The sequence below is a fragment of the Lagopus muta genome, chromosome 1 (assembly GCF_023343835.1).
Source record: "Lagopus muta isolate bLagMut1 chromosome 1, bLagMut1 primary, whole genome shotgun sequence".
In the NCBI taxonomy this organism is placed as follows: Eukaryota; Metazoa; Chordata; class Aves; order Galliformes; family Phasianidae; genus Lagopus; species Lagopus muta.
In genome coordinates this window covers 29,185,699-29,212,238 of record NC_064433.1, presented here as the reverse complement: position 1 = coordinate 29,212,238, position 26,540 = coordinate 29,185,699, and the positions used below count along the sequence as shown (strand labels likewise).

Genomic DNA, 26,540 nt, shown 5'->3' with positions numbered 1-26,540 from the left:
ACATTCCGAACTGTGGATTCTGTAAGTAATTTCTGAGAGAACCCAAAGTATTGCTGTTTCTCCCTTTCTAGGTGTTGACCATGCTCAGATGACCTATGATGGACAGCACTGGCACGCTACAGAGACTTGCTTTTCTTGTGCTCAGTGCAAGACCTCTTTGCTTGGCTGCCCTTTCCTTCCAAAGCAAGGGCAGATCTACTGTTCAAAAACCTGCAGCTTGGGTGAAGATGTTCATGCCTCCGATTCCTCTGATTCAGCGTTCCAGTCTGCTCGATCGAGAGATTCCAGGAGGAGCATTCGCATGGGAAAAAGCAGCCGCTCGGCTGACCAGTGCCGCCAGTCTCTCCTCCTGTCCCCAGCCCTCAATTATAAATTTCCTGGTCTTTCAGGCAATGCTGACGATACGCTTTCTCGTAAGCTGGATGATTTAAGCCTTTCAAGGCAAGAGGCAAGCTTTGTTAACGAAGACTTCTGGAAAGGAAGGGTAGAGCAAGAAATGCCTGAAGACCCTGAAGAATGGGCTGAACATGAAGACTACATGACTCAACTTCTTCTGAAGTTTGGTGATAAAAGCCTTTTCCAGCAACCTGCTGAAGTAGAGATTAGATCAAGTGAACACTGGATTTCTGATAGCATGGTCAAGAGCAAGTTGGACTTGAAAAAAAATAACCCAAGCCTAGCAAGTAAGAAATATCAATCAGACATGTACTGGGCCCAGTCGCAAGATGGTTTGGGTGACTCTGCGTATGGCAGCCATCCAGGCCCTGCCAGCAGCAGAAAAATCCAGGAGCTGGAGTTGGAACATGGGGCATCAGGATACAAACACGACCAGACACCGTGGTATGGAGGTTCGCTTGAATGTTTGTCTGATCTGAAGCAGCAAGAACAAAGCGTTCGGGACTCGATGGATTCTTTGGCTTTGTCTAACATAACAGGTAATGGCAGGGGAAACTGAATGGTTTTGATGGAGAGGTCAAATCAAGCAAGGATGTTGTATATTTTGAAACAAGCTTATATCTGTGATATTTAAAAAGCTTTCACAGCAAGAGATATACGTAAAGTAAGCAATAGCTTTTATCAAGCACATACTCTTCCATGAGATTTATTTATGCTATTTAAATTCTATTTAAATCCTTTTCTGCTTAAATTTTCTCTTTGCTTATAATGACAACAATATAAACAGTGTTAAGGAGACAACATAAACAATGTTAAGGAGAGTAAAAGCGGTCTTGAACTCTGCATGTTATATACAAACCACTGCTTCAAGCAAATTTTGTACCTTAAGTACAGGAAGTTGCATTCTTTGCTAGGATAATTTTAAAGGTAATCTGCAAAACACTGTAGATTTCCTGATTTGCTTGTAAAATTATGTAGAAAATCTGAAATAGTAGTAACCTTCTTAGCCTTAGGAAATGAGGTTTATGAGATTATCTTTCTCCGTTGACTAAAGAGCAACATAATCCACTTTTGTGAACCTCCTTGGCAAATGTGACTGAAATTAGCCAAAAGGATAGAAGTCAGATATTCAGGTATGTCCATGTTTTGTGTGTCGCCCTCCCATCTCTATTTCCCGACAAAAATTACACAAAACAAGAGAATTGAGAATTGGCTGAAAGAGACAAACTGCTTTCCTTCTGCAGCATGAATGATTCTAGCTACTCCTATAGGTCAGAGCCAGCTGTGTGCTGTGTTACCCACGCAGTTAAGAAGGAAACGATGAAAGGAGCTAGGTGTAGGGGTTAAGGAAGGAGGAATCACAGGCACTGCATTTGGATGGGGGTTAAAGGGTGAATGAAACTCTTGTTGTGAGGAAGAAGGGTCATTTGACACAAACCTGGAATAAACCAGACTAGCTTACTGTTGATGACTTTTTGAGAGTAAGAATCCTTCTCTGAGAGGGAGCCTAGCTTTTTCGGAACAACGGCTGGAATACTGAATTTAGCGATACCAGAAGCAGTTAAGCCTTACAAAATGGTAAGCATGGATTCTATGAGGGCTGCTCTGAGAGTACTGTCCCCTGTTTCATTATACTGGCCCGTGGTGGTGGTGGTGGTGGTCAGCCTCAGCAGAGGTTGAACCTTCTCACCAATATTCCATCCCATGTTGTTGTTGTGAGACAGATGGCAGCAGAGGGGCAGTCTGACACAACGATGTTTGACATGGAGGTGCATATGGAGCAAAGATCTGTCACTGAATTCCTCCATGCTGAAAAAAGAATGCATCTATTGCCATCCATCAACGCTTAACTCAGGGTTGGAAACCAACCAGTGGATGTGAGCACAGTGAGGTGGTTGGTGGTACATTTCAGCAGTGGCAACAGCGGATCACCTCTGCTAGGGCAGATTTTTATGTGCACAGCATGCAGGCTCTTCTTCACTGCTGGTTCAACTGCACAGCTAACAGTGGTGACTGTTGAAGAGCAGTGTTACTGTGCTCTTCGTGTCTGTTGTAGTTTCCACAGAAATCAGTACAATGCATCACTTTCAGAGGGACCTATATAGAATAACTTGAAGTAATTCTTTTCTCAGAGGCTTAGCTCTACATGTGTTAGAGCTGTTTAAATATTTTAAACTCACTAAACTTCTTCCATTCTCAATATCCTGGTGATAGCAAGTTCTTAAAGTAAGTAAAAACAACAGTTAGTTACTCTTATGTGAAGCTCGTCCTTTTCGTAATGGTTTCAAAGAGCAGAATCCCAGAATGGCTGAGGGTAGCAGGGACTTCTGGCTCCACCTGCCCCAGCCCCTGCTCAGCAGGGACAGCCAGAGCAGGGTGCCCAGACCCACATCCAGGTGGCTTCAGATCTCCAAGGAGGGGAACCTCGCAGCCTCTGGGCAGCCTGTGCCAGTGCTCCGTCACTGCACGGAAGTACAGAAGTGTTTCCTAGTGGTCAGAGAGAGTTTAGCTTGTGTCCATTGCATAACACTAACAAAGTCTGCTTTCATGAAGTGTTCTTAACGTTTCCTTGTATCATCATTTGATATGCCCCTAATAATACTCTTTTTCCTTCTTTTTCCATCCCACCACAGGGGCGTCAATGGATGGAGAAGGCAAACCACGGCCATCTCTCTATTCTTTGCAAACTTTCCAAGAATTGGAGGTAGAGGACTGTGAGAAGATGAGCAACATGGGAACTCTGAACTCTTCAATGCTCCATCGGAGCACAGAGTCTTTGAAGAGTCTGAGCTCAGAGCTGTGCCAGGAAAAAGCATTACCAGAGGAAAAGCCAGCGCATGTGCCTGTACTGAGAAGATCTAAGTCCCAGTCTAGACCACAGCAAGTCAAGTTTTCAGATGATGTTATTGATAATGGAAGTTACGAGAACGTTGAAATTCGACAGCCTCCAATGAGTGAACGGACTCGTAGGCGCGTTTATCATTTTGAAGAACGTGGAAATCGACCTTCTCATCATCGCAGAAGAAGTAGGAAATCTCGTTCAGACAATGCACTTAATTTGGCCACAGAAAGAAGATACTCTCCAAAAGAGAGGTTTCGTTATTACTCGCCTCAGGATCATGACAAATTTATTCAAAATAAAAGCTCGCGTGAGTTTCGGGCCTATATTCAAAATGCAGAGCTGTACGGCCAGTATGCCCATACCAGTTCTGATTATGCACTGAGGAATCAGGCGGTTGATAAGTTTTTTGGATTATATGGTGAGGAAGATGACTCCTGGTGCTCAACTTCATCCTCGTCATCAGATTCTGAAGAGGAAGGGTATTTCCTAGGACAGCCAATTCCGCAGCCACGGTCACTGAGATACCCGTACTACACAGATGACCTTTCTGGTCCAACTAATGCGTTATCTGGTTCTCAGTTTGGACAAAGGACAACCAAATCAAAGAAGAAGAGGGGACACAAAGGGAAAAATTGCATCATTTCTTAACTTGTTTTAACAGTTGGGAAGACCAGTCAACTCTAGCTACAGTTTGAACCACATCTTTTTATATTAATAATTGTACTTAGGCGAGTCGCTAAGGTTCTTAATGCTTTGCCAGTTTAACTGATAACCCATTCAGTTTACGTTGTGAAAGTAAAGTAACATTGGGAAATGTCACTATGCCAAACGATGATCTGTTCAGATTTCGCTAGGTTTACATACTGTGTTTCAGCTGTCAAAATATTGTTGCTGCGTTCTTGATACAGACTTCTGTAGACTTTACTTTACGCTCTCTATTCACCCACATTCAGTTACCTGAGAGAGAGGATTTGGTGAAGATCAATAAATAAAACTGTCAGTCCTGTACTGTAGCTGTACGTACCCGTACGTGGTGATACTCAACTTCTCTCCATCAAACAGAGGGCTACAGACAGCGCCCTCTCCTCATCGATAGAACTCATTCTTCCTCTTTGATGTTTCCCTACAAAAACTGGAATTATTATTATTTTTTTTTTTTAACTGATTTAGGAAGAAGCTGCTTTTCCATAGATTCCCCCATTAAGGTGTGAAAAATCAGACTGTGGGAGCTGAAATGCTTGAGGCCTTGATGCATCCTAAAGCAGCAGTAAATGGTTTACACGTTTAACTTCTATGTTTTTCCTTCCAGTTTTTGTTGTTTTTTAAAATAACTCCATCCTGTGTTGGTTTGCTTTTTTTTTGTGCCTGTTGAAAGGAAGATATTAATTCAGCTGTTGGAATTGGACTTGACTGCCAGTGAGCAGTGATGGCTTTTGTGTCATTTCCTCTGCAACAAAGCACTGAAAGCGAAAGGTACAAATGGTGGGATCCTTTGCTCAGGCACATAACCCCATTTAAGTCAATGAATCTACTTACATAACAAACAGTTTCATAAGGGCTTAAAGGATTAGGCTCCAAAATTCTGTCTTTTCAAATGTATTATCCAGGTTTTAAAACGTATTAGTTGCAATTCTAAATCAAAAAAATTGCTATTTATGACGTAGTATTTCATAGGCTTAAATGTATTCATAATTTAACAGTGCAAATACGAATGTATATATTGTACAGTTAAGATTTTTAAAAGCTGAATATTTTTATATCCCTGAATTTGAAGAAGTTTGTTACAATATCGAACTAGATTTGTTAGGGGTTTAACAGCAGCATTATGGATGAAATAGTGCTTGTATTTTAGTCAGGGAGTTTAAAAATATTGAAAAATGTTTAGTGCAAAACAGCTTAATTTTGTCTACTAGGTATTGAAAGCTCTGTATGCATGGTGGGGCTCTGTAAATACTCTCCAAACTATGGCCCTCTTAATCTTGCAAGTGTTATTTATGGGTCAAGCAAAATGTAAACTATATAAATGTAAAAACCACACAAGCCTGGAATATATCAGTACAACAAATACCCAACTCCTGTGGATGTGGATTTTTTTTCTTATTGTTTCCCTCTTTTCTCAGAAATCATTTCCATGTTTGCTTACATCAAGGGAGAGACATGCAAGGTTGTCCTAGAAGGCAAGTTGGTAAAGTAGTTGTCTTGAATTCACCTTCAAGGTAAAGCATTGAGAGCAGCTTATTTTAAGGAAAGAGCAGGACTTTGTTACTTAACACTGAAATAGTAAATGCTAAAACAGCAGGCTGTCTGACCACCTGAAGACAGGTAATTAATGAAGAGATGGAGAAACGGGTGCTTCTTACATACACAGAACTGGCAGATTGAACTGAAGTCATTTTTAAGGATATAAAAAGTTTTGGAATAAGAGCAGCTAGAAATAAGGGATGGAATGGACACATGAGTATTGCTCACACCCAACAAATTGAAGTTACTGTTACAGCTGAGTTAAAATAGCTGTTACTTGCTTGTCTTCTTCAGGGTAAAATAAGCAGAAGATCCTTTATTCCCAGAGGTGTTATTCACCATACGAGTCCTTTTCTAGTACAAACAAGTCTTGTGTACATGAAAGATGATCAAAGAAATATCATGCTACATCACAGGGGCCCATGGGCAGCTTGTGGGATGCCTCCAGCTGGCAGGCTGCCCTGGTGGCTTAGGCAGCATTTACTTTTCTGGCAGCTAAATGGCGGTTGTGCTTAAGGACATTACAACAGCCAGCCTGCTAAAGACTTCCAGGACTTGAGGAGTGATACTGACTTGTTAGCATTTTCCCCCAGATACTCAAACACGGATTGGGATTTTCCATTCTTAACTGCATTTGCAATTACAGGTCACCACAATCCTCTGGAACAACATGCCCTGCTGCTACTGCAGTAGGGCTTCATGCAGATACATCCCAGCAGCACTTGTTCTAAACTGTCTTACACCATCTTCAGAGATGCAGCACATACATACTCTCCCAAAGCACAAAGCCTTACGGAGTATCAGATGATAAACGCTTTCCAATCACTGTCTGTGATCACTTCTTCCTTTTTCTTTCAAACAACACAACTATTCAATGCAGATATCTAGTGTCATTTCTAAGCTGTCTTCAGAGAGTTTGCTTCCATAGCACCTCGCTCTAAACCTCCAGATAAATGAGTTGAAAGATGACTCTCTTCCCCATACTGTTATTAAAACAAAACAACAAGCCAAAGGAAAAAAAGCAGCCATTCTTTCCAGCCCAAGGCAGGAGCTGTGATCTCTCTTCCCTTGAGACAACACTCACTGAAGGTACAGCTGCACAGCACAGTGCCCAGGGAAGCAGTGCTCTGGCTGAGCAGCTTCCTCAGGGCTAGCTTAGGTACCTCAACTTTGAGACACATCACTCTCCCTTACCTAGAATCACAGAATAGAATCATAGAATTGCTCAGGTTGGAAAAGACCTTAAAGATCATTGAGTCCAACCTCAACCTAACCATACTGCCCTAACAACCCTCTGCTCCCTCCTCCATTTTTAAACACATCCAGGGATGGTGACTCAACCACTTCCCTGGGGAGCCTATTCCATTGCTTAACAACCCTTGCTGTAAAGAAGCGTTTCCTGATATCCAACCTAAACTTACCCTGGCGCAACTTGAGGCCATTTCCCTTTGTCCTGTCACCTGTCACCTCTCACCTGTGCTAGGCTGCAGGGCCACAAACAATTAAGACTATTAGAAACACTTAGAAAATTGTGTTTTCTGAGGATCACTGAGGACATTCCCATCATGCGAAGAATAACAGGTGCCTGTAACCACACGTAACAAAACAGGCAGCTTTTTGTACTACTACCCAATTCAGACATTAGACACTAAGTTTAAAGATGGCTGTAAGATTGTTTTGTTTTTCTGCAGCTTGATATAAAAGATTGCTCCTTCGTTATTTTTGAACAGTTTCTTTTGGGAAATGTTTCTAATCCATTCTTCCACCTTAATATGAAGGAAATGATATGGACATGATAGGAAGTGCCCACTCCCTGCACTTGACACAGGTACAGAATGTACATTATTGGAAGGCATGCCTTCATTGTGTGCGGAGCTTATACATTCATGATACCAAGAAACGTTTAGGCCATACATCTTCACCTTCCCAAAGATGAAATCCTGCACAGAAACAGAGTCACAAGGAAGCAGTTCCTCTGATACGCTGTACTGGCTCCTCTTCTACCTGCAGTGGCTGTATTGCTGACTTCCACCCTAACCGCTCCACTTGTTGCTCAAGGCTGCCACCTCACCCCCACTGAGAAGACAGATTCATTCATATTCTCTGCAGCCTTAGCAGCTAATTCTGCCCTTGTTTCCTTCCACTTCCTTTTCCCCTTTCATTCTATTAAGGGCATCTGCACATTAATGAGTCCTAGAAGTATGTTGTGTTTCCAAGAGCTCCTGAAGGGACAAAGAACAATTCCTGGTGCACAGCGTGGGTTCCTTCTGTCAGTGCTTTTCCTGCCCCTTTCTAGCAGTCCCCTCGAGGCTCTACAAGAGACCAAGGACAACTTCTTATACTGATACAAAATAAAATTCCTTGTTCCTACAGGAAGCAAGAATAAGAAAATGTAGTTCTTGCTCAAGCTTCAGTGGCGTAACATTTTACTGACATCAGCATCAAGGATACATCACAAAAGGTTACTCATGAACATTCAGCACCATGCCAAGTATTAAACAGGGAAAAAACAGCCACCAATCACTTTCATAGAAACAGCATTTATTAAAAAAATAAAAATAAAAGTGTCTCCTTAGCTCATCAGTAAAAATAAATCAATTAAAAAAAAAAAAGAATGCTAAGAACATCCTAGGAAGATGTTGACCTACTGACTAACTGCAAAAACACAACAGTGTTGTAAGCTCTATAGAGAAGCTCTTGCAAAATCAGGTACTTTTAGAAGCCTGGTTAAATTTCACTATGAGAACAAAAGAAAGAGACTCCTAACACAACATACAGTAACAATGGACAAAAAATGTATTAAGCATGAATTCACTGTTTTCTTCTTTAGTGTTTCTAACCCAAAGCAGAAGCTCAGATCTACCACCTGAAAACTATCTGGTCCATAGTGAGCCCTGTTTGCGACGTTTCTGTCTCAGAGAACGTTGCCTGTGGTTGCAAAAAGGGCTGGGTCAGGTCTAGCTGCTGTATCATCACAGGTCACCTTCCTTTCCCATCTCCCACCCCAAATCAGCACCCAGTAGGATCAGTGAGCTTTTCCCTAACCCTGCAGCCCTGACGTTAAAACTAATCAGGCATCTCAGGAATCTGATGGAATATATATTTAATGCACCATATCAGGGTTTGTCTGTGTAAGATGCTGTGGTCAAGTACCTTGTATGTGCAAAACCGCTGCCATTGTATTTACTTTTCTGCAAACCATTTGGCAGTAATCTGAGAAGCTACTTAATAAGGGGCTGAATCCATTGACATTTTCATTTAATACCATGCATATGGGAAACGGTGAGCTTTAGTTGTTGGCCATTTGACAGAATTTCATGTTTCTAAATACACGTATAGAAAACAATCGTTTACTTTTTCTTGTCTATGACTCAAATTCTCCCTCTTCCTAAAACGTTCAAGAAAAACAGTATCACCTTCCACATACACATACCAACAGTCAGGATACCTACCAGTGCCAACGATTCCTAAGTGACGTTTCATCTCCGCAACGCAATGGCACAGCACTGGCAGTTCCTTGCCTCTACTCAACCATTCTTCCCAGCCGTAAGTCACTCTCTATCAGGTCAAAAATGGCTCCAGATACTACACTACTACAGAATCATTTAGGTTTGAGATAACGCATCTGGGGTCTACTTAGGGTTTAACTTCACATTATACCTGATCTGAAGCAATTTGGAGTTACTAAATAGAGAGATGGCCCAGACCTCATCTTGACACTCCAAATTCCTGTGCCTTCTGGATTTCTGAAGATTTACAAGGCTTCCTAACTGTTGCACAAAAAATGGTGAGGTTTAAGGGATAAGAAGGGGAAAGGGTAAAAACAGAGTCCTCAGTGTCTGCCTGTGCTTACATTCTGTAAGGTATAGCTCAAAAATCATTACAAAAGAAGACAGTTGCAAACAGTTAACAAAAATTGGATTTAGTTCTACATAATACTGCTCACTAGTAATGATATACAGTGTGGAAAACCAACATATAAAAAGCATTCACAGAAGTAGAGTAGGTTCTTCTAACATTAAGTAGGCAGAGTTCCTCTGGCAAAGACTAGACATAAACCCTGGTGTAATTTTACAGAATCCATCTGAAATTCAAAATTAAACTATAATAAATAAATTAAATCATAGTTGTGAGCAATTTTACAAATCGTCCTTGCCTACAGTATATATGAACACAGGACATATTTCTGCATAAGCTAAGGAAGGAAGAACATTCTTGTTTTAATAAAAAACGCGGTGTTTCTGGTTATGCTTACAAACATCAAAATGCAAGTGCACAAACATCAGACTGAATGTGTTTTGCCAGGTAACTGCATAGCTTGTCACTTTACAGAATTTTTGAAGAAAAAAACCATCTTTTTCAAAGGAATAACAAGTACAGGTAGACAGAATAGAACTGTGGAAACTGCAATGAGCAAGGTACAGCCATCTGAGCTATGAAGTAGAGCAGGCCTTGGCTTCCAATCTTCAACACAAACTCCCCTTTCCTCACAAGAAACAGATGTATGCATTGCAGCGCACGTACTGTATGCAGAGTTCTAACTGTATTTTTGTGTTAGTATGAGCCATCTTTGAAGGATTCTGACATATCTTGGTTGGCGGCATCGTACTGAGCAATGAAATGTTTGAGTTCCTCAATGCATCGCTCACCTATTTCATGCAAATTCTGCCTCAGAGCAAACTGAATGGACTTCTCTAACGACGGATCCTTATCGATCAGCATCTTCACCACCATGCCAAAGGTTTCACAGTCTTGTCTGTATACCTGGAAACAACATGTTTTAGAAAACAGTTAAATGAAAGACTGTCTACATTAGCACACCAATAGTCCTCTAAGTTAGGAGCTACTGCAGAGCCAAAACCAGAGAGCATTGAATTTAACCAGTCTCAGCTGTAAGAAATATTTGCCTTCTCCTCTCTTCTGACCGACTTTAATACAAACATACCCAGTATACAGGACTACTCGAACAGAAGAAATAACTCTTCTTGGAAGAAATGCCAAAGAAGAGAACAAGTTCCTTTTGCAACGCTATTTAGTAAGTAATAGCAGAATAAAGTGCAAATGCTAAACCAGAGTTTTGTAAAATGACATGTAAAATGAATAGAACTGTTGTGCAAATTGAACCAGCAATCTCAATCTTCACACAACACTAACTTAGTTTTAAATTTTTCATAGTGCATTAATGCAAGTAATATTCCAATGTTTTCACCAAACTATGTTTATTTATTGGATGTCCATCTCTCATAGAAGTCCTTGACAAGTGTAACTTGCAAGTAGTTTGACTGCATGTGTGATTCAACCAATAAGGATAAAAGAATTCTTGGTAGTAGTCCTTCACCTTTTTCAAATTCCAAATGAGGTTATTAATCTAAACACCACCAAAAGAGGAACACATCAAAGTCTTCCAACTACTACAAGCAGTTCGGTTTCATACAATCCTACTTTATTTGACAAATTTCCTTTCAGAAAGCACAACAGATTTTTGAAGAAAGGTAAATCAGTTGCATATCTCTACATTTTACAAGAGGAACAAAAATGTTGATATTTCTCAGTATTTCAACACTGCGCTAGAACTTGACTTCTGTAATGTTATGTGAGCTTTTCCTAGCACATTTATCTGTATTTTGCCTGCTGTAGAGAGCCTGATTTGCAGGGGGTTGGACTCAATGATCTCTAGAGGTCCCTTCCAGCACCTAAATTCTGTGATTCCATGATATTTTGTGCACAGATGATGCTACTGTATATAAAGGATTCTCTGTATTACAAAACAAAAAGGGGGAGAAGGGGGGAGAGGAGGAAAAGAGAAAAAGAGGAAGAAGAGAGAACAAAAACCTGAACCAAACAGAATCCTCCCACCAGCGCTACCTACTTTTTTCTATTTATCATTGTCAGAAACATAATGATTTAACACAATATTCTTACTGAAGACTCGTCAAACGTTTGACAGTATATTCCATGATGCTGTAAATTTAAAACCAGATCCATTTTTCAAACAGTGGTTAGGAAATGAAAGAAAATCTTTTGAGAGGAACTCATTTTCAAGAGAGATTACGAAGTCAAAAACAACAGTGCAGTCCAAAACAGACTGGTGCAAAACACCTCAAATGTGGAAACAGCACACACGTGGCATTTTTTCAAAGACTGGGTTTGTTTCCTGCTTTATACGTTCAGTTATCTGGTAGCAAAAATATCAGTAAGAAACAGAGATTCTCCCAGAGCTCATTTCCCACACCAAGTGAAGTAGGGCACTTGCTAAGAGAAATTTGAAACAGAGCAAACGATAGCTCCTTTTTTTCCTGATTCTTTCCAAGGAAAAAGCTCAGGAAGAATTGCTGTGTCTGATTAGCCACATGACAGACAGATGGTATTGCATTTTGGAAAATGAAGCCTTTCAAGTGCTTGCAGCAGGCTTCCTATCACCTTCACAGAGTGATTTTTGAAAGTTCTTTTTAACCCCAGAGCCATTATGTTAGAGAGGAAATGGTTCAAAAGGTTGGTGAGGCTTTTTTTTCTTACTGCATGTCTATTTATCCTATTCACACCTCCTTCAGACCAAGGATGTGTGAATGATCTTCCACAGGTAAACCGCCCCGATAACCAACAGCCTTCACAGCCTGCAGAGCAACACTGACACCTGTGAGATCTCAGCAGGAATGGAGAACACAGGCAACACTGCCCCATCTCTTATGCTGTAAAGCACCCTGGAACAGGGCCAACGTAAGTGCTCTCCACTCTAAGCTGGCCTTCAAATGAGTGATATTTCTCTCCCGCATCCCAAAGAAACAGCCCAGATGAAACGTTTTGAACCTCAGCATGTAAAGATTGGCTCAGGCTGTGCACATTTTTCTTCCAAGGACTCCCAAAAGAAGCCTGGAAGGAGGATCAAGTGGGCCACCATCACTGCTGGACTCAGAGAAGACACTTTGCTGACACAATGAAGTGGAAACAAACGCCTTCGTACAAGAGATGAATGTTTTCAGCAACATTTCTCTTTTGCAACAAAAGACTTAAAAAATGGAATACCTGACATAGAGGAAGAGGGCAGAAGGTGGGGCAGGAAGGCATTTCTAGCAACAGAAAACAAAGGAAACAGTTCAGCTCCTGTAACAACAATTGAGTAATTTTCCCTCAACAAGCTTTCTAGCCTCACTGCTAATTCTGATGCTCCCAATGCAATCTGCCTCCTCCTCAACTGTGCTAATAAGCCTATTTATATAGCTGCAACAAAAATTGCATCACTGAAATGATCCCTTTTCAAATTACTTCCCTCCAATTAACGTGATTCAGTGATTCAATTCTAAAACCAGATGCATCAGCACAAGTGAAGAACTGAGAACCACAGTTGAGAAAGGAAAATAACTTCATAAACCAGACTGTATCTGAAACCGGTGCATGAAAACTGTCAGAGAGAAGTTACCGTGCTCTGCCAAAGGGAACTGAGGCTATCATTCACAAGAATATCAATTACAGGAGAACATGAACTACAGCTTAATGCTCTGATGGACTATTTTTAAGAACTGCGAAAGTATTCAAAGTTGCTGCAAATGAAGATGGTGGCCGTGCATATTCATATCCGTCTTCTCTGCAGAAGAGTAGGAAGCTAGTACTGGGAAATAAGCAGAGAAATGTTGCTTGAGAAAAGGAAACTGCAGAAAATACTCCAAAAAAAGCTCTGTTAGAGAAGAATACTAGAAGAACTTACAACACAACAAGGTTGCAAAATATCCCCATCTTTAAAACTCCAGCTGATACTGATTTTGAGTTCAAACTGTGGAACATTTGTCTGTAAGCAGCTGGAGCTGAAACCTGAAAATGATTCCATGTGTGGGGAAAGAAGAAATAGTGCTTTTATATTGAAAAGCGAAAATGCAACGATACCAACAACGCGACCATTCTGTCTGATGTATGTGTCAAGTAACCCTGAAAACAGCTAAAGCCATAGGATGCTCATTTACTGAGGCCATAGTGTACTTTCACACTCTGAGCTAAGCTATAGCACCAGCATAATGAACAGAACGTGTATCACTGCAGCAAGCAGATGGAGGAAGAGTAGAAACAGGTGTTCTATTCCTAAATATCTTTTTTTTTTTTAAATGTATGTCATAATATGTACCTGTACTCTAAGTACAATTCACCAATGAAGGAAAAGCTGCATTCAAATTATCTCTGGAAAAGCTTTCCAAGGTCAGCAAAACATCTATGAGCTCAGAGGATCACAAAGATGCTTACCTTATATTGCTCACATGATATTTTAACTTCTTTTCACTCCTGCATGATAATAGTCAAGAAGCTCTGGCTGAGATCAGCCCTTCACTGTGCTAGTCTGTATAATCTAAAAGGGTGTTGCACCCACAGCACGTCAGTGAACACTCTTCCTATATTCGAGAAATCTAAACCAAAAGTTGCACCACTAGGACAGTTTAAATACAGCTAAGTGCCTTTGATCTAGTTAGAACAATAAGGATGTCAGCCCCCAGGTACCTTTTCTGCCCACCAACTGAAGGCGACTGAGCCCTACAACTTTCCAGAGTTAACTTCAAAGCACCATCAACAGTGACTTAAATAACAATTTTCGATGCTGACGTGAAAGAGACAAAGGATACTGCAGATTCTCTTCTACCTCAGGGACATTGACCTCTGAGGGTGGAGAGGCAAAAGCAACCACCTGGAGACTACTCATTTATTATATTCTGATGTCCCTTCTACAATGATCATCTAATGTCAGTTTTGACTTAAATCAGATGACGCTTGTGGAATGGCTCAGCTGATGTATGAGCACCAGCTCATACCATCCTCTAGACATCATCACCAAAACTTGGTTGTAACTTCAAATTCTGGGTGTGGGTGAAATTATACCTAGGTAGGGAATGCCTTGATGTCATGCCTACTACTCACTGACAGTCTGCATCACTTCCTTTCCATGCCTTGTACAGTATGGTGTACTTCTCCAAAACTATCTAGAGCTGCCCATTCGTTTCGCACAACAGAGCTGCTAGACAACATAAATGAACAGTAATGAGAACAGAAATCAGACAATAAAATTTCCCCCATTGCAGGAGACTACAGTCTGCAGGAGACTCAGATACTTTGACTCCCTAGTCTCGGAGTCTTGCACACCTGGCCAAAAAGCTTTATTTCAACAATACAAGTAGACACAGTAATCAAAGGGGCTGTGGAAAACCAGGAAGGTTAAAGTGGAGATAATCACAAACCTTATTGAAGCCTACGGCAGTTTTCCCAGCTTAGCTCTACATCCTGACCCTCGGTTCAGCACAGGCAAAGGTGAGTTAGGGCTGTGGCACAGAAACCATGTTAAACAGCCTGCAACCCTTAGATACTAACTCACCCTTGAGAAGATCCAGCATGTTCAGCAATCACAGCCCAGTGCTTGTGATTCATGCAAGTAATCACTTTATGTATTATCTTTCAGAAGACAGAAACTGCTCCGTTACTAAGGGCACAATTCCCACAAATATCAAATGCTCCATGCAAGGAGAGAAGCAACACACTCCCTGATAGCTATTTGATTTCTGACAAAGGCAGTGCTTGAACTTGCAGAGCACAGGGTTGAAAGCCATACCACATCCCCTCCAGATATCCCATTAATGAAAGAGCAAACCGCCCGAAATCTCTCTCACTTCAATGAAGCCCCAGGGCTCCTCTGCAGCAGACGGAGGTAACAGCTTCCATTCCCCCAGCTGAACCACGATAGCTAGGTTGGTATAGCCCTCTGGTGGTATCAGTCAGCTTTTTATTTCCCTTCCTCAGCAGCCCTAAAATAAACCCGACAAAGCACTCTTCTGTTAACACAACCACACCTCTGCCAGGTTTTCCCAGCATGAGCAGACTGACTGTGAGCTACACGAAAAGATTTTGTAATGTAGACCCAGCTCTGAGCTGATTGCAAATGCAATAAAATCTTACATTGTAATTGTGCATGTAAGTACTAGCAAATTGGGAAGTTAGTGAACAATCAGCGACTTCAATATTGCTGGTAACAAAGAATTTTCCTTGCCACAGACTTCTTTTGAAAGGAATTATTACCTCTCCCCGAATGACTTTTTTTTAATTTACACGCTACATTAGATTTTTCTCAAGCATGCAAATTAGACTACATCCACTCTCCTCAAGAACAATAAGCTAATGCTCTGCTGAAAGAATACAGAGACATTTCCATTACTGGAGTGGCAATGTAATTGTGCTGCTATGTTTATGAGCACAATATATAAACTTATTGCTCCATAGTGCAAAGAATGCTCAGAACTGTCATTAAACCATTGCAAACAATTCTCGTGATCAAGACATTTAAAATTGGTTTTCATGCAAGATTAACTATTTTTTATGGTTACAAAAAGCTAAATTAGCGTACAACAAATTTAATATTTAGCTACAATGTAGGGATACAATTTTTAATTATAACATATCAACAAGTCTATTCTACTCCTTTCTTTAATATGCACTAACGATTTTGCCTTCAATCCATGCAATAAGTTTTGCACCCATTAATCAATGCGCTGTTTAAAGGCCGATTAGATATTCATTGAAATGCAAATTGAGGGAACCAAGTCATTTAATGTACTATATAATAATGAACAATTTCATGTTAATTTGCTACTTATTGGAGATATGGAAAACATTTAAGTTATTCACACTTAAATGCAATTCTGCCTCCCTTCCCATTGAAAGTTTCTAATGCTTTCTTTAATAGATTTAATCAGCTTTCAGAAATGTTAAAAACATTTTTTGGCATTTAAATACCTGACTGAAAAATCTGCTGGAACTCCCTCATGTGGGATAAATGCCAATACAGCCATCATTTTAGAAGCCTGAATTCTGATTCTGACTCTGCTTTCACCAAAACCACACAACCAAGGTTTCCCGCTTCACTTAAAAGTAGAACTCTATCACAAAGAGATGAAAAATGTCCTATAAAATTGTGTGTTGTGTGTGTGTGTGTGTGTGTGTGTGTCTACAGCAGTAATCTGCCTGCTGAGCTTACACGCATTTTTAGCCTGAAAGCCCTGAACAGTTGGCTTGGGACCTAAGATCCAGCTCTGGTCTTCTCCATTCACTGAGAAGAAAACATGCAGACCAGATGATTGACTTCAGTGAAACCATCATTCCCAGTTTAAGCTCATCATCTGGACACTCCTTTGCCTCAAAGCTGCCCAGCTGACACCTCCTGCAATGACAGTGAAGCCACAGGGTTTGCACAGGGTGGAGCTCACTGTAAGAGAGGTGTACGACTGGCTCCAGCAGGCAGCAGCTGAAGTAGCATCTTCATCATGATCCCATCTGCAGCACTTGCCCCTTCTTCCTGCAACTTCATGCAGGATTCTGCCTATGAGCAACAGTGCTCCTAATTATGATCCCTGCAGAGGACAGCCGTAACTCCTCAACTTTCTTTTTTCTGCTTTCACTATCCAAACTTAAAAAATAAATAAATAAATAAAAATCACTGTCTTGTGCATGCACTCAGTGCTTCTGAAGTGATTTAAAGATGGAATATACAATTTTTGTATGACACGTAAGTAGAGCCAAAGCACGAAAAGCAATTAAAAAGGCAAGTCCTCACCAACTGTAGCAAGTGTTTGCAGCTAGAGGTACACAAGGACAAATCTGTAGATCAGGGCTATGTGGGTCTGAACAACCCTTGCAAAAGCTAAGTGTGTTGAGACCATTTAGATACCTGTTCATATGAACTATAGAATTGTCTCAACTCCTTTGTAAGTAGAAGTGAACAGAGAAGGCAGATCATCACATATGTTTTAACCAGTGCACCGTAAGATTAAATTTAAACTGCTATGACTTGTATTTCTTAGCCATAAAATTAGTATCTGGGAAAATTCAGCAACAGAAGTTTAGTTATGAAAGCTCACGTTTTTTTAAATACTTCTCCATTGCTCAAAATTTATTTAGGTACAAATCAGTTCAATAAGGAGCAAAAAGTTTATTTAAAATGCTTTGCTAAGAAATCCATATATATACTTCAGTAATTTTAAATGCTACAGTGGAGGATTTTAAGTGAATGTTTAAATGAACAAGAATTTATATATAACAAGAAGTGTTCACAGCAATACACTTCATTTAGTGCTATATTTTGGCAATAGCAAGTGCATTATTACTTCTTCCAGAAATGTCTTGGTCAGCCAGGCAAAAGCAGCTCCCATGTGGGAGGGCAAGGACTATTATGTTACATGGTTTTACTGGAGATAATTCTTTACTAAACCAATCAGACCACATAATAACAGCATTCTAACACCAACTACAGGCCCTTGGAGACCAGTTTGTGTGTGGCCTAGATTTCATTGGCTTCTTTACAACAGATGTGTTGGACGAGGGTAGTGTTACTTCATATACTAACTTGTGTGTTCTGTAGGTAAAACAGCACTATTAAAGTTCTACCTCTCACATATTCATCTCAGAAAGCATGTGCCTTCTGCAAGCAGATTATAAATCCAAAATCAAATAGACCATAGCAACTACAATTCATCACTGTCTATACTATTCCAGAAGTACTGATTATCTCTTAAAGACCTACCAACGATACCTTTCCAGCTCACATGTATGAATACCCAGACACATGTTTAAGAATAATCAGCCACAAAAATCTCTGCAAGTAAGTCAAAAAAGTCTCCCAGAGTATCAATTTAGGTAGCTATTAATTTTCTCTTGTTCTATAATGATCTAAAAACCTAGAAATTGCACTTTTTATGGGACCAAAAACTAAACAAAATCCAAAAGCTCTTCTCTCTGATGGATGTTAAAATGAAAAAAAAAAAGAAAAAAAATTAAATCACATGACTTAAAATGCCTGAGTTCAGGATTAAGCAGGAAATAATCAACTTTATGCCAAAGGAAGGACCTCACCCTGCAACTTTTTATTTATAAAACACAGAATTGATGGAAGCTATTTCCTAAATGTGTTTCACAGTAAACTTATTGCTCTATCCAAAACAGGAAGGGTGAAGTTTATCTGCAGAAGACTTTGTCTACGTTAATTCTCTCATTCCAATTTCTTTAATAGCTTTCAGTTATGCCCACTGACCATAAAATAAAGCAATATTTGTTTAAGCTTCATCAACATGGGCTGCATATTAACGGCAATAATGAGAAACCACTCATCATAAAAGCACACCACCATTTTTACAGAGAAAGAACGGAAGTTTGAAATCCATAACCCTAACCCTATATATATGTACTGTGTTGCAGTCAAAATCAGCAGCAGTGCATGAGATTTCAGCCAAAGTGACCTGAGGTTTTCCTCAGGAATACTCTTTATGTTTTCGATTCCAACAAATATCCTCAGCTGTAAATATTCTCAGAATCCACATTCAGCATTAAAAAGGCTTATTTTTGTCAATGGGAAAGAGAGAATTTTATTCTGGAGTGTGGATCACCTGTGTTTACATCATTAACACACTGTAAGAGAATAGTAAAAAAGGAAAAAGAAAATATACCTTCCTTTTCCACTTAGGAACAACTAGTAGACGAGCTGCACAAGAACAACTACTAGATTAACTGCATGGTTAATTGGCAACTGCATTGTTGCTGAGAACTCAAAGCTAATGGAACAGTGACTTTAAACCAGCCTCCAAATGAAAAGGCATTCTCATCATCAAAGCTTAAGAGTAGCCTCCAAATAAACACACAATTTATAAAAACAACAACAAAACACTATAGAAGCCAGTGCTGCTCAATCACACACTGCATAAAGAGGTTACTACACGAAGTCAATAAAGAACTGTATGTAATGGACAACTTCTTCAGAAAGGAAAAGCAACAGCTGCAAGAAGAAAAACAATTACTTAGATTACCAACATTTTATTACTTAGTTTATGTTAAACCTTAAGGTTTCTGAGAGTTTAGAATTACTTCACACATTATACTGGTCTCACAAATCAGTTTTAGTAGTGCTTCAGTAATGGACCTACATTTTTTCCATGTCCAAGTCATGGTCTTGTCTCATCCTTTATCCATGTACTAACTTTGAATATAAAGTTAAGAAAAAAAATCAGTGAAGGCCACATTTTTGAAGACTTCTATAATTATCCCCTAGAACATGGATGGGTATCTTTTCCCATACACAGCTGTGGCAGCTGAAAAGGCCATTCCCCTTTGCCACCTGTCCCTATCTGCATGTCAGACATCATCACCTCTCTTATTTGTGAGCCAGCACTATACAGGACCACCCTTAAAATTTGATTTTAGGCAAAATCAGGCTGATTAGGTCATGTGTAGCACATCAGTTGGGCTGCAGGGAGGAATCACTTCTTTGGGGTCAGAGGGTAACGAGCAGCTATAGATCACACCTAGAGAGGACGTTCAGCCTTATACTAGTGAGGCTAAACATGTAGGTCTGAGTTTAGCTGGGACCTCTCACAAAACTGCTATCCAGACAAACACAGCACATAGGATCTGTGCTTAAATGACTGCACATCTTAGTGTGAATCTTCAGTCAAACACCAAATACCTTAAGAAACAGAATAAGAAAGCTAACATAACCCATAATAGTGGGGGTGGAGGAAAGAGATCAGAGAGGATATATGATGAAACCTCATTTCTTTTTGCAAACGCATTCATTTCTTCTGTATTTTTTTTAGTGTTTTACACTCATCCCTCCTTCTGAACCTGCTCCTGCAATTCTAGCTGCTTCAATTTTGAAGCTGAAATGTGATCCAAAAATGGGTAAAAACTGAAAACATGTCTCTCCCTAAAGCAAAAGCCACAAGGAACAGAGCTTGTCTTTTATGGTTAGTAAATCATATGTCTTAGGGCAGCGATTACCAATTGTGGTCCAAGAGAATGCAATACGAGTTCTGCATTTACTCAGAGGATACATTGCTGACTGTATCCCAGAGCTCTTGAATTAGTTACTGGATACGTTCAGAGCACAGCTCATAAGGGATACTGAAGAATCACAGCAATTACGTGCTTCAAATACCTTGGGAATCGCTTATTTTTATTTTGTAAACTACTTTTCCACGTGAGAAACAAGCATATTGTATAAAAAAGTATTTTTGAAGATCTTCCGAAACGAAGAACACTGGCTTCCAATGTCCTCATTTCATGCCTTCATTAATGAGATAGCTGAGCAGCGCTGCAGCATTTCAGCACAAGAACTGCTACCTATCAAACTCATTAAAGAAATGTCTGCAGCGTTCAGTGCAGTGACACCAAACATTTTCCAGAAGTCGTCTAGTGGGGTGAACTGACGGAGGACAGATCTGGAACGGACTTGGCGAGGTATGTGAACACACTCATAACTTTTTGAAGTGTTCGCTTGTCTTCAGATTCTGGCACCCACTGAAAAGTTTTGAGTCTGGTTTCAGTCAGTTGTTACGAAAAACATTATGATCTATGGAAGAAAACTGGGATCAAATACTTCCCTTTGGGGGGAGGTGGGAGAGTATTGAGAGCTTTAGCTCTGTATTTACCACATAGCTTCAAGCAGCTTCCTGTGATCCCTGACATCTGTAAATTATGAAAACAGCACAATGCAACAAAGCCCTTACACAAGGACTTAGAGTTCTAGACTCTGTGCTCTTGGATTTATCTCATGAAATACCTCATTTATTCTTATCATAAAACAAGCTTGTGAGTAATATAGTAAAGCATCATATAATTTAATGATTAAAACAATAAAAAAAATTAAGTCTAAAATAAATTATCTGCTGCCTAGAAGCCCAGTTGACTTCATGTGGGCAAAAGAGATTTGCTGAGTAGCTTTAGCAGTGTTATAAACTGTGCTCGCTTGAGAAAGCTCTGCCTCTGGCCAGCACTCCAGTGTGCAGAACTTGGGCATGTCACACAGACAGCTGAAGGGATGGGACTGAGCCTTCAACCAAACAGCTGGTAATATTTCACATTACCACCAGCACTTTGATGATTTGAAGATATCCTCAAATAATTAGGAAATCTGCTAATAACTGCAAATAGACTTACTTTGCCATATTAATCAGGGGAAATATTTAAAATCTCTTAGAAAAAACAAAAAAAGTATCGTAATAGTACAGTAACGGCACCACAACACTGCTCATATCTATACTCTGTTTTATATTTTTCTTCCTTGCAAAGCTGATTTCTGCATACTTTCAGGAAAGTAATGAGAATGCTTGGCAGTTGTAGTGATACAGTGTTTTAGTGATCAATTTCTGCCAGTTAAATAATTCATCAGTCTGCTGAAAAACTGCTTAAAATTTTTAACAGACTGACTTTGCACTTATTCTTCCTCTGACAGATTTAAATCCCCTCCTGTATTTCACGTTTTATAATCACTATATTTTTCTACAGATTTCTGGTCATTAAAAGCGGTGTTTTGGGTTCAGGAATTTTACATTATTCACTACAATAATAAAGAGGTAACACAAAAGATCTAGTCAACGACACTGGAAACCACAGAACTATACATGAAAGCATTCAATGACTAAAACTTACTGCTGCAATATAAATAAACATTTTATGCTGCATCTTGAAGCAGAATAATAGCAGTTGCAGATAAAGTCTACTGATGCTAAATTGATACAGTGTGTTTTGGATAAGAACAGCATGGAAAGAGAGCAGTGAAGTCTCTTTTGATAAGCAGAGCTAAATAGTTTACTGCCTGAGATAAAAATAGGCTTCTAAAGGTCAAACTCTTGAATGCAATAGCCAAAAGAAACAGTACCACACCATTTACCTTTTAACCTTACTTCATAAAAGATTACCACGTGCTCTCAAAGATACAGACTAGACGGGGGCTATTCGTACAAACATATCCTGAAAAATAAGGCATTCCTCACTTTGTGCAGCTTTCCAGAACTTTTTTTTTTTCTTTTTTCCTTAAACAAAAACAATTCATGTCAGTCAAGATCTGGCTGAACCACAGTGCCTGGAAACAGAATTAAACAAGGAAAAAATTTAATCAACTCGAACAGACCAAGTCAAATTCACTAAGAAATGAAATCAAAATGGATGACGTTCTCTCATTTCATTTAGAAATTCCAGCAGGCTTTTTGCTTTTTAAAATCACATGAGGGTATAAACATTGCAAACTTTCTATTTTCAAGTCCAGACATTTTGTTATTTCAAGAATTAGTATCCACAAAGAACTGATTTATTGCTAAACAAAGGGTTATTTTATTTATTTACTTAGAAGAGCACCATGAACTGTGTAGGATGACAACAGCAACTGTTTCTTCAAAAAGAAAAAAAAAAAAAAGTTTTTTCTGTAGGGTAAACCAGTAGTTTATGTTCTTAATAGAAAAAGTACAACCATCACTTCCCATTCACCAGCTTGCAATGCACTGAAACCAGTAACTGGGACTGTTGCTTAGTTTTAATATGAACCACTCCATCTTACCTCAGTTTAGCATTACCCTTTCTCATCTGTTCACCTCTTCTCTTTGTCCTCAGCACTTCGCTGCTCAGCAAACATTACTACAGACAAGGCCATGTCATTACTACTCTAAAGACCTTGCAGATGGTCAATATGTATTTAACAAAGCAGCAACTCTAAGCAATACTCTTACTGCCCTTGCTTCTGCAACCACTTTTGCTACACAAGTCTTCTCCACTCCCTCTTCTGGCATGACTTCACTCCAGCTCTCACATAATGCCTTAAATTCAGAAACATCTTGAAAAATATTTTGCATCAAGCAAATTACGTGATCATCTTTATATTAATTGTGACATAAAAACAACCATTCCAGAGTTTATGTATCATGGATTTCTATCAAATACGAAAATATAAAAGGTACATTTCATAACTAAACAGAAAATTTATTTAAAAAGCAGAAACAAATGCTGCACCCCGTATACCTACCTACACATGCATTCATTCTTTCAGAGCTTTCATTTTAAAAGTATAACATAGTAGTTCTAAGAAGTGCAGCAAAAAGCTACTTAAAGGTATACCTACACTGAGCAACCTACACAGAATTGAACTGCAAATATACCAGTGTAGTCATAAAATTTACCTGACAAGATACTAAGACACAATTATCAAGTTTTGACCCTGCCTCCTCTAATATCTCAGCTGGAAAACAACATATCATCATCTCTAAAAGACCTATGCATATCTTACTGTTAGCTCTTCAGCAATATATTATCCTATTTTTCAAGAATGCTTGGTCTTATAGTACAGCAAACTTGGTCAAACAGCAGATGGGAGATAAACTCAAGCCAGATATAAAACATGAGCCATATTACTACAGAGACAACAGACTTTCAAAAATATCCAATATCACTTTAACAAAGGAGTTATAAGTCATCAAACCCTGCATTTCCCTAAAGCAGAAACAAACATTTTTACGATGAATGCCATGATTCACAAAAGTGAATTAAATGGTCTACAGACAGAGTATGGAAAGAGGATAATGCTGCAAAGTACACAGTCCACAATATATTGGAAGCATGTATCTTTGGAAGTCCTCAATACATAGCACAGAAGTTACCTTCCATTTTCACTGGTACTGTCAAAAGTACCCACGTGCAAAAATTATGTTTCCCCACCAATGAAAGTGTACTTAAATCGATATAAATATACAAAGAAAGAATAATATTCACAGTAGATGAAACACTTCTATTCAGCACCCTTCCTCTGAGCTGCTTACCAGGACATGACTAACACCCAGACGGACTAAAATGCTTGAGAGCCCACTCACTATGATGAAACATGCTTTTCTTGGTAGCAAAAATCCCACCCTGACTAAAATAGAAAGAAACACTCCTCAAACAGAGTCCCTTTGGTGACCTACCTGGGTCATGAAAGACAATATAATTGCTTCAAATTGAAGATTTTGTTGACCACTACCCTATTCCCTGAGTACTGGCTGACAAATTATGTGGAAAATTCACACCAAGAATGCATAATATGCTTTTTTTTTTTCCTTATAAATAAGTAATTTTAAAAGTCTTTTTTACCTAATCACATATAAATTTGCAATTTTAGATTAATCACACCTGGATTAAGTATGTTAATGACTCAATACTACAACCATTTTACTATACATTCACTAGCGTACAGATCCTAAGTGTCACATTTGGAATGCAGATGCAATTCTCAATCCAAGAGCAGACTGCAAGGATAGTAAGACCAATAGTTTCGTTTTACGTATTCTGAAACATTTCACTGTGTTATTAGAAGCATATATAACTCATAAATGGGCTCAAAACACCAACAGCCTACACCAAATCAAGGGTGAGTCAGAGAGCCTCCCACAGCTTGGAGTTAAACATTTAGGTATCCTGTTACTAGAAACTCAAAGGAAAACACATTAACTGACTTCAGTGAAACAGGAAACAGAATCTTTGAGTTTATCTTTGCTTCTGATTTGAGAGAAAACATTCTTGCAAGAAAACATCTTCCAGTAGTGAAGTAAGAAGAAAGGAAATTGTACAGCGAATTGTAGTTATGCCTAATTATAAACTTGAGGAAAAGCTAAGAAAATTATTTAGAAATGGATCAGAAGAGTTTTAAGCTGTAACTAGACATCCAGTTGGACAAAGAGACCACTAACTTCATTCAAAACAATTTTACATTAAAACATTCATATCATGTTGATTGTTAATTGAAAAGACATATAGCAAGCCAAACTATAGAGTAGAACAAACTACAGCATAACATGTTTTTCTAATTCTTCAGCATGCAATTTCAGGTGTTCAGTGCTGGAACAGTGCATTTTTTGCCTCATGACTCCATTATTCCTTCCAGCAGATGCCCCAAGGGTGTATAGAGGGGAAGACACCAAGCAGGTAGCACCTGACTGTTTCCCATTTGTTTCTGGCACTAGAAATAGCAACGAGTTTTCTTGCGTGATGTAGTATCTCCACCCTCCAGCCAAGGAGAAACTCCACTGCATTTGCCCATGGGCTTCAAAGCTTCTCCTGCAGAATTAATTACCATCTCCACCCAAGTTCCTCTTGTTCCTCATAATTTTCTTTTCCCCACCCTCTTGGCTGGGGTTCCTGATCTTGGCACAAACCTTTTTTTCAAATGCAAGTCCAGTCCCACCCTTGTTCATTGCTTTCCACACTCAATTGCCAGCCCTCTCTTGTCACCACAAATCCTTTCATCTCTTCCAGTTTGCCTCCACCCTCCAATTCAGAGGTCACATCACTGCTCAGTTACACATAGTTCCATTTCATCTCTTCCTCAGCATCCTTTTCCTCACACTCTTCTGTATTCTCTCTTGCATCCATTTCTCCTTCCATTACCCCTTTGGCACAGTCCACCTCTCTCCATAAATACATAATTTTGACATGAAGATTCCTACATTTACATTCACACATCATCCTACACTGGTTTCTCTCTTTTCAACTCTATGAAAAAGCCACATTTTGTTTGGGGTGGTGCACCACTCATTGCCAAAAGGTGGCCTCCATCCCTTTGCTGGGAAAGCTGTGGGTCAGCAGGTCCCATCAGTCAAAGTAATCTAGTCTCAGGTTCCAAGGAGATTGCATCCAGCTCTCAAGTCCTCCCAAAAACAAAGAGCCAGTATTTTAAACTCTAACAAAGTCTTTGTTTCAACCATCATATTCAGTGGTAGATAACAGAATAGGATGCATTCAGCTTCAATAAAGATGTGTTCAGCTTTACCTCACAGAGTGTTGTGCCTCTATGTGGAAGGACATTTCACTGTGATTGCATACTTCCAGTTCATCATCACACTAGCTGACAGGCAATAAGTAAAACATTCAGAAATATTTTGATCTTCTTTTTCCTAAAGGTGCAAATACTTTAATGAACTGCAAGATGTTAAGAGTCTGCACTCAAAAGGAGCATTCTGTACCCAAAACTGATTTATCTTCTTACCAAAATCACTGATTATTGTGTCTGCTCTTTCCTCTGAGATCTACTCCCAGCAAGATCCAAGCTCCAGCAAGCCACCTGGAAGATGCTGCTATGAGAGTGTTTAGTAATGCACTAGCCCTCCCAAATAAGTCAACTGGGACTCATTTCTATGAATCTTGCTCACATTCATAGAAATACACAGAAACAAGGTTATTCAAGATAAAAAATAAAAAAAAAAAAATTAAAAAATGGTGATGTGTCCTAGAGAAAGAAGATATTTCTGGTAGC

General features: G+C 39.4%; 2 protein-coding genes across 12 annotated transcripts in view; one reads left to right on the top strand and one right to left on the bottom strand.

The window, feature by feature from the left end:
- Positions 1-8,091, top strand: part of PRICKLE1 (prickle planar cell polarity protein 1) — an 85,423-nt gene extending 77,332 nt beyond the window's left edge. For all 6 annotated transcript variants that reach the window (XM_048926518.1, XM_048926494.1, XM_048926503.1 and 3 more), the window contains exons 7-8: positions 72-935; positions 3,030-8,091. In XM_048926518.1, the coding sequence (XP_048782475.1) occupies positions 72-935; positions 3,030-3,886 (1,721 nt within the window). In that variant the 3' untranslated portion in view covers positions 3,887-8,091. The remainder of the gene's footprint in view (positions 1-71; positions 936-3,029) is intronic.
- The window catches only part of PPHLN1 (periphilin 1), a 76,740-nt gene continuing 54,785 nt past the window's right edge, over positions 4,586-26,540 (bottom strand). For all 6 annotated transcript variants that reach the window (XM_048926549.1, XM_048926563.1, XM_048926573.1 and 3 more), the window contains one exon: positions 4,586-10,243. In XM_048926549.1, coding sequence (XP_048782506.1) covers positions 10,034-10,243 — 210 coding nt within the window. In that variant the 3' untranslated portion in view covers positions 4,586-10,033. The remainder of the gene's footprint in view (positions 10,244-26,540) is intronic.